At 47.5% G+C, this 13,896-nt stretch overlaps 4 protein-coding genes across 4 annotated transcripts; 2 read left to right on the top strand and 2 right to left on the bottom strand.

The window, feature by feature from the left end:
* Positions 1 to 19: 19 nt before the first annotated feature.
* Positions 20 to 1,556, bottom strand: GL218_05732 (COP9 signalosome complex subunit 3; the record flags this gene model as incomplete). The annotated part of the gene is made up of 2 exons (XM_033582415.1): positions 20 to 1,114; positions 1,176 to 1,556. The coding sequence occupies 2 exons, from the start codon at positions 1,554 to 1,556 to the stop codon at positions 20 to 22; spliced, it is 1,476 nt and encodes a 491-aa protein (XP_033434598.1).
* Positions 1,557 to 7,101: 5,545 nt separating this feature from the next.
* GL218_05731 (Peroxiredoxin DOT5) lies at positions 7,102 to 7,928 on the top strand (the record flags this gene model as incomplete). The annotated part of the gene is made up of 2 exons (XM_033582414.1): positions 7,102 to 7,438; positions 7,501 to 7,928. 2 exons carry the CDS (start codon positions 7,102 to 7,104, stop codon positions 7,926 to 7,928), a joined length of 765 nt encoding a protein of 254 aa, XP_033434290.1.
* A 523-nt stretch (positions 7,929 to 8,451) lies between these two features.
* Positions 8,452 to 9,719, top strand: GL218_05730 (NADH-ubiquinone oxidoreductase 24 kDa subunit, mitochondrial; the record flags this gene model as incomplete). Its single annotated transcript, XM_033582413.1, has 4 exons — positions 8,452 to 8,574; positions 8,627 to 8,754; positions 8,810 to 9,101; positions 9,360 to 9,719. The coding sequence occupies 4 exons, from the start codon at positions 8,452 to 8,454 to the stop codon at positions 9,717 to 9,719; spliced, it is 903 nt and encodes a 300-aa protein (XP_033434291.1).
* Positions 9,720 to 10,417: 698 nt separating this feature from the next.
* On the bottom strand, positions 10,418 to 11,660 carry GL218_05729 (putative kelch domain-containing protein; the record flags this gene model as incomplete). The annotated part of the gene is made up of 2 exons (XM_033582412.1): positions 10,418 to 11,247; positions 11,312 to 11,660. The coding sequence occupies 2 exons, from the start codon at positions 11,658 to 11,660 to the stop codon at positions 10,418 to 10,420; spliced, it is 1,179 nt and encodes a 392-aa protein (XP_033434723.1).
* Between the last annotated feature and the right edge of the window lie 2,236 nt (positions 11,661 to 13,896).

Raw genomic sequence — 13,896 nt, 5'->3', positions numbered from 1 at the left:
AGGAGTATCTTGGCCTGGCTCAGCCAGTAGCAACTACGCCACCCATCAAGTCTTCGTCATCCACATGAGCATCAAATGCGAGGGTTGGATCCGGATCAATTTTATCACCTCGGAGTTTCTCTTTAGCCACATGCTTGATGTACTCCTTGCTAGTGCCCAGGCGCTCCTTTGTCGTCTTGAAGATGGGCTGTAGTTGCTTCAATCGGGTTGCTGTTCCAGCGAGCTCCGTAGCGAACTCCTTCTCTGAAAGTTGGGTAGACGAAGATAAGAAGGTAAGGAAATCCGTGCCGTCGTCGTTCTTCTCAATCACCCCGTTCAACATACCGGATATTATCATGTTTTGGACAAGAGTCTGCACGTCCTCATCCTTCTGGAGCATATCTCCTGTCTCCGCACTTGTGGTCTGTTTACGAATCTCGGAGAGCGAAATCTTTGAGTAGATCTGCTCTAGGCCTAGAACTTGCCATTTTTGATACGCCGCGAGGACTTCCTGGACCAGCCCGGTATTTCCATCTTCCAGCCACAGTTGTGTGTTCTTTTCAACCTCGGCCTTTAGTGCCTGGGCACTCCTGGCTACGAATATCACCGCGAGCGCTGTGTATGGCTTTCCGATATTTCCATAGAGCTTGTTCGCGGCGGCCCCGGTGTATGTTGGAGGGTCTGAAAGCTTTCCTGTAGAGAGCAAGCTCACCAGCACCCACTTTTTGTAAGCCTCGACCATGATTTTGCTTACGCCACCTTCGCGCGTAGGATATGTGACGACCCTTTCGAAGGCCGCATAGGCTTTTGCCCAATCTCTTAAGGCACAGTATGACATACCGCGAAACATATCATATTCTAGGATCAAGGAAGGTTTCAAGTTGGTAGTGAGCCCCGTTTCTCGAGAGAGGTAGGCTGGGGGTGATAAGGATAAATCGCAGAGGAATCTGGGCTCGCCGTAGCTAGCCATACCGGGGAAGTATACGATATTCTTATCTAGTACTGGAAGGGCCGGTTCGATGTTGTTTGTCTGGTAGGCAAGTTTGACAAGTTGAAAATGGGACATGGTGAGCATGCTTCCGGTCGGGTCGAGTCGCAGGATAGCTGTTGCAAGAGCACGAACAGAAACTGAAGGCTAATAAATACTGTTAGCTTATATAGAAGTATATATTAAGGTGTAGGCTGTAGGGGCTTACCGGCAAATATTGACCACTTCCAGCAGCCAGCAAGATGTCATGCAAGTGACTTCTAGCATATCGGGCCTGGCGCGCATCAAAGACGTATAAAAAGTTCACAAACTTGCTCAGAAGAGTATCGCGAGGAATCGATGAGTCTAGGGCGGGAAGGATGAGGGTATGAAGGACGGCGATATATGATAAGGTATTTACGGCCGGGTCAAGAATATCGATGAGACCGGGGCCATGGGTAACTAGTGAAGCATTATGATCTTTAAGTAACTTTGAGAGCTTGCTAACATGGAGCTTCGCTGCCGTGTCAAAGGTGACGTTGTCGACCAGGCTGGAATTGGCACTGTTGGATTCAGGGAACGATAGAAGCGTCGCGGCAAGTTGCTCCATGGCGATGGACGCTCAAGACGGCGAGTAAGGCAATAACAGGATCGTAAACGGTTTTGTATTCCTAGATGATTAATATTGCCTATGTCTGAAATGTAGTATTTTTGGTTTGTTGCGATTTAGGTAACTTTATGTTTTATGTTTTTGTCGGTTGTTGGGTCTAATCTTGGTTAACGTGGGGGTGGGACGAAAGAGAGCTTCTACAGAAAGTACAGAAAGCTACATGTATGTAGGTAGCTGCCTTGCCTTTTTTTGGTGGGGCAAAGAGAATGGCATCTACGGCGTCGTTAATATTTAAACTCATGGAAGGTCCACACTGAAATAGGTACATATTAGTAGTACCTACTCGAGTACCTAGACCCAATTAAACTCGATCTATGTTTGCTTTGTAAGGGTCTTACTTTAGCTTTGTTTCATTTTCCGGGGGCGGGGCAGCTTTTACTTACTTCAGGTACATATTCCTTTCTCTATTCATTCAATAGCATAACAACTTCATAATACTAATAGTTACCTGTTATAAAGCATACTAATGCTAAGTTATGGTATACGACGTATTTAACAAAGGGAAATCTCTAACTAAGTTTAAATGTCAGTTTCCGTATTCTAAGATCAGGAACTTCAACTTAGAACATTACCTTTAGATTAAGTAGTCATGATGTATAATCATGATGTATATAATTCACTAACCACATCACGATTCATAATTTCCTCAAACTCCAAAACTAACTGACATTATCCGTACCGTCACCTTAACTTCCAAAAGGATGAATCTGTCATCTAAGGAGGCCATGACTAAGTAAAAGAGCTCGCCAATATAATCTTCTGCTGTGTAGTCTGCTGATATGTCTGTCTATAGTTTATTTATTTCAGTTACGTACATGATAACCTAGGGGAGGAAGATGATTGAACCGACCCTTTCAGCCACTGGGCAAGCGCCTCGGTATAACCTAAAGCAAATTCTTGTTTTGCAGCAGGACACTATTGTAGGACTATTACAAGGTTTGAGGGTTGGTAAATATGCAGTTGAATACCTAATCCGAGTATGCTCTTAGCATCTTATTGGTTGGTTTCTACAACCACCTACTAAAAGTGACGACACCATTGTTCGCCTCCTATCCATGATGCTTTATATATTAGCCCTTGGTTGGATAATTCTATATTATATGCTCCCCTTGTATCTCTTGCATTTCTTCTCACCTCGTTCAGCTACCAAATCACCCAGTAGGCACTCTTATTCGACAACTTCACCTTCCCAAATCGGAGTCTTTCTAGTTTGAAATCTTCAAGTATTACAAGCCTAGGTGAACTTGACATCACCATGTTTATTCCGCAGGAGATCCCAGAGGCTACTCGAGTAGCTACCATGCTACGTCTTCCTAAGACTAGTCACACGCCGTTGCCCACTGTGATCCCAGATATTCCCCGAATATACTACCAAACTTCAAGTGAAGTAGGTCATAGGGCATTATGGTAAGTTCTCTTACCAAGGGAAATCACTAATAGACACTTACATGACCTATCTTAGGGTTGTCTGTGTTTTGATGGGCTTGTCTTCGCTCGCGTTTTATATCATGGCCATGAGAGTTCCAGTGGTAAGAATCAATCCTCCTTTATGACGTAAAAGTAGTAAGATGTTAATCATAGCTTAGCAAAAACGCCTGTTCCATATAATTACAGCATTGGTTACCACATTCGGGTTCTTGTCCTACTATGCCATGGCTACGGGTGATGGTATAACCTCACACTCCTATGTATCCGAGAGATCAAAGCACGGAGCAGTCATAGAAATTGTTAATCGTGATATCTATTGGGCCCGTTATGTCGATGTGAGTATTATTAATCCTACCCAAGTATAGTGTAGCTAGGGGTTACTCATTAGTGTTATTAGTGGTCACTCACCACACCTCTTCTCTTGTTGGACTTATGTCTCCTCGCTGGTATCAACGGTGCGAGCATTCTGATAGCCGTCGTGTCGGATGTGATCATGATCTTAACTGGCCTCTTCGCCGTTTTATCCGGAGATGAGGCTCAAGGATGGGGGTGGTATGCCATCGCCTGCATCGCTTATCTCAATGTCGTCTACCAGGTTGGTTACAAAGGGCGACACGCAATATCGACTAGGGACAACAAAACAAGAGCTTTCTTTGGGGCCATTTCTCTCTTCACTCTCCTATTGTGGACTGCGTATCCTATGTAAGCGACCTTGCATTTCTAAGTTAGATCTTTTGCTAATGTCACTATGTGTGGGGTATTGCTGATGGTGCCCACCGTGTCAATGTCGACAGCGAGATCATTGCTTATGCCGTTCTAGATGTCCTCGCAAAGGGAGTATTCGGGTTCTGGCTGTTGCTAACCCATGATAACATGGCCCGAATGCTGCCAGCTATTGATGGTTTCTGGTCTCATGGTGTCTCTCATGATGGATCCATTCGTGTAAGTCTTCTCACTGTATGTTCTTTGACGACCACTGACAATTAGACAGGTAGGAGAAGGACGTACGATCGATGATAATTGAGCCAAGTGCGTACGTGAGGCCAGGCAACATGATATTCAAACAGACGTTGCAGGTTAATTGGCTCTTTTCTCCATTTTTTTCATCATGTCTTCTTCGGGGTTCTTGGTTAGGAGGCTGGGAAAATTGTGGTTAGGGGTGGAATTCGGAAAAGATAAATATTAAACTGCTATTTAGTTAAAAATAAAGTAGTGAGCAAAATTATTACGACTTGCTATGAAGTATCGAGACTTAATAAAATATGACGACCTGGTCTAAGATAGGTGGGCTGGTTTACATATACTACGACTGGATAATGATTAGTACAATAATTTATATACCTAGGAAGATATATTACATTATGAGCTCCGATTTTCAGTATTACCCTACATCTATTTCGGTCGCCCCGAGCAGTTCTACTCCGTATCCTGCGGCAAATGACCTTTCCACCTAAACAACGGCGTAAGTGAAGATCCAAGTGAGAAGAAAGGAGAAAGAAAGGTTGGATCGTTTACGTGCCAGTCCATGATATGTCATGATTTTCTACCAACGTTACGGAACTTGGTAAGATCTGGATTGCTACTTATAATAATATGATCGTATTCAGACCCTGACTTGCGCATTACTTCGTCGTAGTCCTGTTAGGCTATATCAGTATAGTCGTAGTCTCCACGAGAGCTAGTTGGACCCGCCTAACCAGCATTTGCAATAACTGCGGTAGCTCTGCTCAAATTTATGGATTTATTGCTTAGGCAGGTAGGTGAAATTTCTCCCTATATGCAGGAAAGGATCGAATGCGTATGCTTTAGGGTTTGATATAATAATGTCTACTACCCCGTCGCGACCGTCGCATTCTTGTACCGTGAGGGTAGTAAGGAGATCCAACTTACATGTGGATACTCGCCCATGGCATTCATTAGAATCTACGGCCAATGCATAGCCGGAGCCCACCGAGCCCTGTGAATTGTTGGCGCTGAGACTGCGATACCGTCGAACGCAATAGGTCAATTTTGGGGCTAACTCGAAGCCTAGGCGACCTTCTTGAGAGTAGCTATTGAAATAGGAAAACTCTGGTGGTCTCCTATAAAAGTCACGGATCATGATCTTTGCGATAAATGCCGGAGAACAGTATTAGGCTTCTGATACGCGATCACACTTCGACAATAGCGCCAGCCATGTTGCTATAACTTAGATAGAACCGGCCAGGACCGAGTCCACTGTCCTCAGCAGCTTGGAGATGACCATTCCAATAATCAACCGGTAGCTATGTTTCTACGTTCACAAGGTCGCCCTGCTGTTGACGGGCGTAGGAGAGGGTGACGTTATAGAAAGTAGTGTTCTTAACTTCTAGGCGATCATGATTGGGATAGAAAACAGGTGTGACACGTGAAGACTGTAATTGGTCATCAATCGTGCAGATAGTGATACAATAACGGCGTCCTCGAGAAAAAGTTGGCTGACGGTCAATAAGTTACAATTAAACATCGTAATGAAGTAACTAGGCTCCTGGAATATAGTATTACAAGAGTATAGGTCGCATAAGCATAAACATGAAAGATATCGGAATATATTCGTATTCTACGATCGTCAATCGAGATTCTGACATCTTAGCCGGTGTTGAAATATCTAGTCGGTAGATGTCAGGTATCTGGGATCATGTCAATTGTTGCATCTCTGCTCATCTTCGCCAGGTAGAATTGATACGCGAATATACTCATTTCCTTTTTCATTTCATAAGCGAGGAGAAGCATAGACAGAATAACTACGCTGTTTAATAGCCTCGGTATTGAGATGTGTACGGCGTAGTCACATCATGATATATGATGGATACTGTACGTCGCGTACTTTGAAAGAAAGACGGCTATTGGTGGCTTGGCGAGCCTTATTGCAGCTCATATCCATTCATCGTAACCAATGAGTACCAAGCCGCATTTTCTTTTTATTTCTCGTAGGCTATAGGTAGATTGACATCGGATTATCTGCGTCGCTAAAAGTCCTCACTGGCCACGAATAATAGAGAATGGGGAACTGGACGCATGATGTAGATAAATAACTGCATAAGGAGAAATGTTGACTCGTGTTATGTCCGTGCGGAAGTTGGAAGTGGGAAATGGGAAATGGGAAATGGAGGATAGGAAATGGTGCGATGGCCTGGAAGACGGACGGTCAACTGGCAACAACCACTGCCAAGTTTCCCCTTTCTAGCCTTTAGACGGTATATTACAAAGTATGGTACTGAACCTAAAAGGTTAGCTCTACGCTATGTAAAGTTAGTATTTCCTTCCGCTACACACATTTTCCCATATCATCTACATACATGTATGTACGGTTCTACCCTGCATTAAATTAATAAGCCCGCTAAATATCAAGTACCGTATTTCTTCATGTTTAGGTTAGGTAGGGTCTAATAATGGATGCTTGAGGGGGGTAACAGCTCTGGAAGTTACCGTAGTGATAGTTCTTTCTCTTAATACACAGTAGACGGTGGTAGTACCTTACCTGGATAGCCCAGACCACATATCGATCTACCACCACCTTGTCACGAGTAACAACTCCGTATGCGAGCCTTTTTTGTTAGGGGAGGTACCTCCTCTTCCCCTCGCCCCCTTCAGCTTTTTTTTTTTTTTTTTTTTCCGTCCGCGGCCTCTGCCACACACCACGCACCATACACACAACACCCCCCGACCTGCGCTGGAACTCTACAGGAATTGGCTTGATCACGTTAGCCTCGCTATTAGCAATGGATTTTAAATTGTCGGCATCCTGATATCCCTGTGACACAACTATCTTGCACCCCTGTTCTTCTTAAGAAAGCTGTCGCAATGGTTCCATATTATTGGTCAGATCTCGTCGCAACCTCCTGTTTACCTGCGACCTCGACGACCTCAACCTGACTACCTCTCCTTCTTGTTTTCCATCCGTTCTTCATCAAACTTCACCCAAATCTTCATCAAATCCCTTTTCTCTGGTCGCCATCAACTAGCGATTACTGTTAGATACCCTCTTTTTCATCTGTGTTGCATTTATTTGATTATTTAGCTCACTAAGCCGAACATCATGCCCGTCGAGCTTCGCAAGCGCAAAGCTCCTGCGCCGGCCCCAGAGCCGCCAGTTAAGAAGCAATCCAAAGTTTCAAAAGCTGCCTCCAAGGTTAAAGAGGCCGTCAAGGCCAAACCTACCAAGCCTACCAAGACAACCAAGACCACCAAGTCTGCCGATGCCAATGGCTCTTCCAAGCCCGCCAAACCCGTAGTCGGTGACACGCTCACCCTCGACGGGTTTGGTGGCGAGTTCGAAACCAATGACGGTAAAAAGACTACCTTAAAGGCCCTCCTAGATGAGAGTAAATCCGGAGTTGTGATTTTCACGTACCCAAAGGCTTCCACACCGGGCTGTAAGCTTCATCCCATGTAGTCACTATAAATTAGCGCTAGCTGTATCTGACCTGATATATAGGTACCAACCAAGCGTGTCTCTTTAGAGACTCCTACGAGCCTTTGACCAAAGGTGGCCTCGCCATCTACGGTCTCTCGGCTGACTCGCCTAAAGCCAACACTACATTCAAGACCAAGCAGAACTTACCTTACCCCCTTCTATGCGACACTAGCTTCGCATTGATTGAAGCCCTCGGTTTCAAGAAGGCGCCTAAGGGTGTCACTCGCGGCGTCTTCGTCGTTGACAAAAGCGGCAAGGTTCTCATCGCCGAACCTGGCGGGCCTGCCGCAACGGTCGACGCCGTTAAGAAGCTGGTCGCTGAAAACGAGGAAGCGGATGTGAAGGAGCCTGCTGACGAGGAGCCTGCGGAGAAGGCCACAGAAGAGGCTAAATCCCCCAATGGAGATGCTACCAAGGAGAAGGAAGAGGAAGATAGTGCGGCCGAGTGACGGATATAGTCTTTTTTTGCCCGTCTGCTTTTCTGTCTAACCTAGGGATTATCTTGCCTGCAGTCGTAACATGACGGTTTTGATATGATAGTAACTTCCGTGTCGATAATGACGTAGAATGACGAGAACAATAAAAGTAAATTGGGTATACGAAGTTTCTCGCTAAGGCGATATCTAAATTTTTTTTTGGTCTCGTACGTGGTTAATATCAAGAATCGCGCGATAAAATCCACCCATTCAATCGATTTATTGCTATTAGACGTGTAGAGGCATTTTATCTATCTAAGGTACGAAGGTACTGTCTTATGTAATACATAGAGTGTAATGAATGTGGTAGGTATGCGGGAATGAAGAAACCGAGATTTAACCATGTGGGTCATATTTGACCAACACGATTAATCTGATTGGATCCTAGAGTTTATCGCCAATTCAAACCTCATAATGATCTATGATCCATGATCCGAGGACCTTCAACCAGCTGAGCTCTGTCATTCCTCTTCAATTGAACCCACCATATTTCACCATGGCGTCTAAACTCGCCCCGGTCTTCCTTCGAAGGGCAGCCCGCCCGGCATACCGAGTACCTCGATCACAGTTCCGACCCTTCACAGCCGGTAGCTCTAGAAGAAGTGAGACTCTCGCAGTGGTATGTCTTGTCCCCATCTTTCTCGATCAAACCCAAGAGGCTCTATATCCAGTTGCGAAATAGACGGATGCTGCGGAAGCTTGCCTGTCAAACTAGCTTTCCTCCCTTCGTTATATTCGCTCTCGATACCTACCTGAGCAGCTTAAGGCAACTTAAAGCCCTCGTCAGCTTTATCTATAAGTCTTGAATGTCCATTATATATACACTGACGTTCAAACTTGCCTTGCGACAACAGCACCCGAAATACGTCCGATAACAATCCCGAGATACCATTCAAGTTCTCAGCTCAGAATGAAGAGGTCATCGCTCAGATCCTAAAGCGCTATCCGCCCCAGTACAAGAAGGCTGCTGTAATGCCGCTGCTCGACTTGGGCCAACGCCAACACGGCTTCACATCCATATCGGTCATGAACGAGATAGCGCGGATCCTCGAGATGCCCCCCACACGTGTATACGAAGTCGCCTCTTTCTATACTATGTATAACCGGACGCCGGTTGGCAAGTTTCACGTCCAGGCGTGCACTACGGTGAGTTTGCGTCGAATTTCTTGTCGCTTGCGTCTTTTTCACCTTATATTTCCTATACATATATTCTGAGAATTCGTTCTCCCGATCTTGTGTCTATTCGAGATACTACGTTACTGTACAATCTTGGACGGGACTACCCTAAGGACAGAGTAAAATCACTATCTATACATGAGTTGTTTGGTAGATACGTCATTGGTCTATATATGAAGGTCTCTATCAGAAATGTACGGCTTACTAACGAGGTATAATCTGGAATAGACACCCTGCCAACTTGGCGGATGCGGCAGCGACGCGATCGTGAAAGCGATCAAAGAGCAATTAGGCATCAAGCAGGGCGAGACGACGCCCGACGGACTATTCACATTTATCGAGGTAGAATGCCTCGGTGCTTGCGTCAACGCGCCCATGATCCAGATTAACGACGATTACTACGAGGACTTAACACCCGAGTCTACTAAGAAGCTACTGGCCGGCCTTAAGGAGAGCGCTACATCACCAGGCGCCAAGGTACCGAAACCCGGTCCGCAGAGTGGCCGTGATACTTGCGAGAACAGTGCTGGCCAGACGAACTTGACGAGCGAGCCGTGGGGTATCGAGACTACGAGAAGCGATCTGTAAATAGAGACAGCGGATGACCTCTTGGGGCACGGGCGTAAACGTAGACACTTTGTACATAAGCTCTATTTGTATCGGTTCATAAAAAGAAGACCGTCCCTTGCGCCCTTTCCACGCATCCTCTGTAATAGATATCCCAATCATTTGTTTGGTCTTGCTTCAGTTAACTGGCATTTTTATTTGCTTATTTGATAAATCTGCCTTTTTTGGTTCCATTTAAATCATTCAACCCAACCAGTCGTAACCGTTACCAAGGAAATTGGATTTGATATCGAAACCCAGAAGCTTAAAATCAAAAGTTTACTTGCTTGCTTGCCAACATTCGAACATGCAAAGGTACCTCATATGCCCAACTTAACTTAACCTAACCTAACCTGAAAATCCAACCGTCTCCGAGTCTTTTATTGTTCTCGCTCAGCCCGCCAAATATCAGTACGCCATTTTCTTCCAGGTCGCCTACCGGTGTACTAGCCAGCCATCCCCTCGGACCAGGGCCTTGGATTTCCAAGCTGTTGTCTTCATCATACGGGCCCGGAACGACTCTCGTCCATTTACCTTCTCCCGTTCTGCGCCCCACGGCATGCAGGAAGGCATCTGTGACGCTGGCGGCCGTCATGCTGATAGGAGGCACTTGGAAGGCCCAGACGTCGTTCCAGAACTGGCCGGCGCCTGCGTGGCCCTCGGTGCTGGGACCCCCTCGCCTAGCATGAGGACGAGGTACTCGCGTCCACCGCCGCCGAGTACGAGTTCCAAGCTGCTGACGCTGCGGTCCCCGGGCCACTCTTCTGTAGGTACCAACTTGGCCGTTTCGTTATCACTTGGAGGGGTGCGTTAGTGACGGGCGGGGCGAGAGTCTGCCACTCGCCACGCGCGAAAATGCCAATTTCACCTCTGCTGACGCGATCGTCGAACTCGTCTAGTACTAGATCGAGGACATCCAGCTGGCCGCCGAGTTCCTTCTCACCGTCGTATCCGCCAAAGCGGTAGAGGCGGCTCTTAGCGAGGGCGAGTGCAGCACCGCCCCGCGCGGGACCCGGTGCGGATGGGAGTTCTTTCCACGTGCGGCTGCGCACATCAAAAGCCCATACATCTCCCGTTCTGCCGCCGTCGGCCGTGCAGCCGCCGTGAATGATAAACGTGCCGAAACCGGCGTCCTCCTCGTCTACCGCGTGCGCGGCAACGTTGCCCGCAATCGGGCGCTGCGGGATCCCCACGTCAACCGAGTCGCCCTCGGCCCACTCCTTCCAGCTCTCGGTCCGGCGGAGGGGCTTGATGGCGAAGTCTCGCGGCTTGTCGGTAGCGACCGCGGCGAAGAAGCTCCGCGGGGACGGGACGGGGCTGTTGTGGTAGGGGTCTAGATACGCCCACGTGTGGGTCTTGGTCTCGAAGACCCAGACCCGGCCGTGCTCGTCGAGCGGTTCCGAGGCGGACTCCGCGCTGCGGCCGCCGAACAGGAAGATGCGGGAGCCGATGACGGCGCTGGCGTGGCCGACGCGGGCGCTGGGGACGTCGCCGAGGCTGTTGGTCTTGCCTTTGTCGGATGTGGCGGATGAGGGCTCCCCAGCTGTGGGCGGGGTGGGGGAGCTCAGAGGGACTTCGGTTAGGGGGTTTAAGCTCAGCGGCGATCTCGTCCTCCTCCGTGATGGGGGCGGGCTCGGGAACGTGTTGCTCGGGAGAAGGTTTGGCCTTGACGCTGAAGTAGTCGGCGGAGGCACTTCCCGTAGGAAGAACTATAATGTGCATGTCGTTGTCGACGGGCTTGCGGGAGGACTCGGCCTCGCCGCCGAAGATGTATGCGTTGCCAGCCACGACATCAATCGAATGTGACGATCGTGGAAGAGGCGGGATGGAGATATGTTGCCAGGTGCCCTTCATGGTATGGGCACCTTTACTTTTATCTCCACCACTTCCTCCCGGGCGTTGTAGATGAGGTAGATGAGGCATTGAGGGTAAGTTATGGGGAATAGAACCGATTAAATCGGTACCGCGACGCTTGAGTTTTGCAAAGGACTCCATCGTGGTGACGGTTGTAGTAGTAGTAGTGGTGGTGGTGGTGAAGATGAGATGGGAATGTGTAAAGCTAAGTCTATGTTAGGAAGGGTAGCTTAAGGTAGGTAATGATAGATAGAATTAGGTCAGTAATCCAATGTGGGCTGGTAGTTGGCCTGTGTAGGTTTGTATGTAATGTAATAGGCTAGTTTAATAGATAAATCGGGCTGTTCCTGAGAGCTCGTAAAAAGGTGTGACGTAAGACAGGTAGATAGGATGATGGATTTATGGGGTGAGGGGTGCTGTAAGCCACTATAACGATGGGTATATACGCTAATTAATATACGAGTAATCTCATGTACTTTTAGAATAATTGATCTTTTATAGATTAGGTACAGGTATATACAAAATGATATTGTAAATAAAATGTTTATAAAATAAAGCAAGAGTAATTCGAACAACGAAACAAAGCTCCACGATCAGCTTATTTTAATCAACGTCAACCAATTTGTATCGTGAGAGGCCGGAAAGTACCTAAACCTAATGGTATGGCTAAGGTGTTAACGCAGGCTAGACCCTTGTCTTTAACGTATCCACACACCAATAACGTTACCGTTGCATGGGAGCTAAGCCCTGCTAGTATCCACTTTTTGAGCTTCCGGGTACATCTCTTCTGTAAAACACAATAGATACAGGTACACTATGTATCGTAACCGCCAAGAACCGAGGTCTTTAAACATCCCTACGTTTAAGTATCGTCATGATCTCGTGAATCTCATCGAAAACAAATGATCGTCACCTTCAAATTCATGCTTCCATTCATTCCACTTTTTATATGTACGTTGGCTATGTACATTATGTAAATATATTGATCCCCAAGTAAACAAATAGTGATCGCTCACTTACTCCCCCATACCACCATAGCAGCTATTAGAAAACTGCATTATCATCCTAACTCACTTTAGCCCCGTAACCAACCATACACCTCTATCCTAGCGTAAAGAACTCGTATATCGTATAGCACCTATGGGCCATCCCGCCGCTTCCGCGTCTTGCCTCTCGGCTTCGGCGGTCTTTCTACCACCATCCACCCAGGAGGTGGTCCTAGAGGCGGACCCATACCCCTTCCCCCACCACTACCCCTGCCTCGGCCTCTGCCGCCAACATAACCTAGGATGCCGGGAGGACCAGCAGGGTGTTGCATTGGTGGAGGAGGGGGCGCCGGAGGTGCCATGGGCCACATTTGCATTAGTATAAACATGCCTGGCTCGACCAGATCCTCCCAGAGCTCAGGTAGGATGGTGACGGCTGATTGTTCTATGGGTGTAAGTGTGGGAGCTGGCGGCGGGGTTGGAGCATGCGGAACCGGAGGCTGGTGTGATGATGTACCAGCCATATGAGGCTCCATCCCCGGATGTTGTACGCCTACCGGTTCCGACGCAGCCTGGGGTGCCATTTCAAAGCCGGTATCTGTCGAGAAGGGGAGGTGGAAGGTGAAGAGATCGTAGTGCCCCTTAATTACATGAGGTCCGATCACGTCGACATAAACGAAACAATTTCGGATTAGACGTTCCATGCCCTAAGATGCTGTTAGTTATAAGAAGTGGGTATGTTTTCTAAGGAATCTTAAAACAATGCCATGTCTCTGCTCTTTTTATATGAAATTTATGACGCATCAGATGAGCGTCCTCCGAGTTCAGGCTCATTATTCTCATAAATCGACTAAAAAGAAGAAGAAGAAGAAAAGAGTAGAAAGATAGAAATGTTACTCACCGCCCAAGTCTTGGCTTTTTCCCAAGGGAAGATGAATTTACGACCCACGGCATCTTTGAAGCGAATAGGTAGCTTCTCCGGCGGCCGATCCGCCGATTTCTCCCAGCCGGGATCTCCGAACCTGAGCGGCCGAAAAGTCGGTGACTCGGTTTCCTGGTTAGTGTGTGGCCCACTTGCAGCCGGATCTTGGTCGGCCGGGTACGGCTGCGGCTCCGGTTCGTGATCCGATTCTGCGTCTTGCCCCTGCTCCTGTTTCCGCTCTTGGTCATCGTCTAAATATAGCTTAGGCGATGCTGTCCTAAAGCTTTCACAGTCGGATTCTACGCTTAATGCCCCGAGGCTGGGTTTGGGGGACAGAAGTTGGGTCTTTAGTTTGATGCCATGCTCGGATAAGGGCTCATTAAGTACGCTAGATGCA

This window comes from Daldinia childiae (genome assembly GCF_008694065.1).
Source record: "Daldinia childiae strain JS-1345 chromosome Unknown Scaffold5, whole genome shotgun sequence".
Lineage (NCBI taxonomy): Eukaryota > Fungi > Ascomycota > Sordariomycetes > Xylariales > Hypoxylaceae > Daldinia > Daldinia childiae.
Note: the sequence above shows the minus strand (reverse complement) of the source record. Positions and strands in the feature narration are given on the sequence as shown.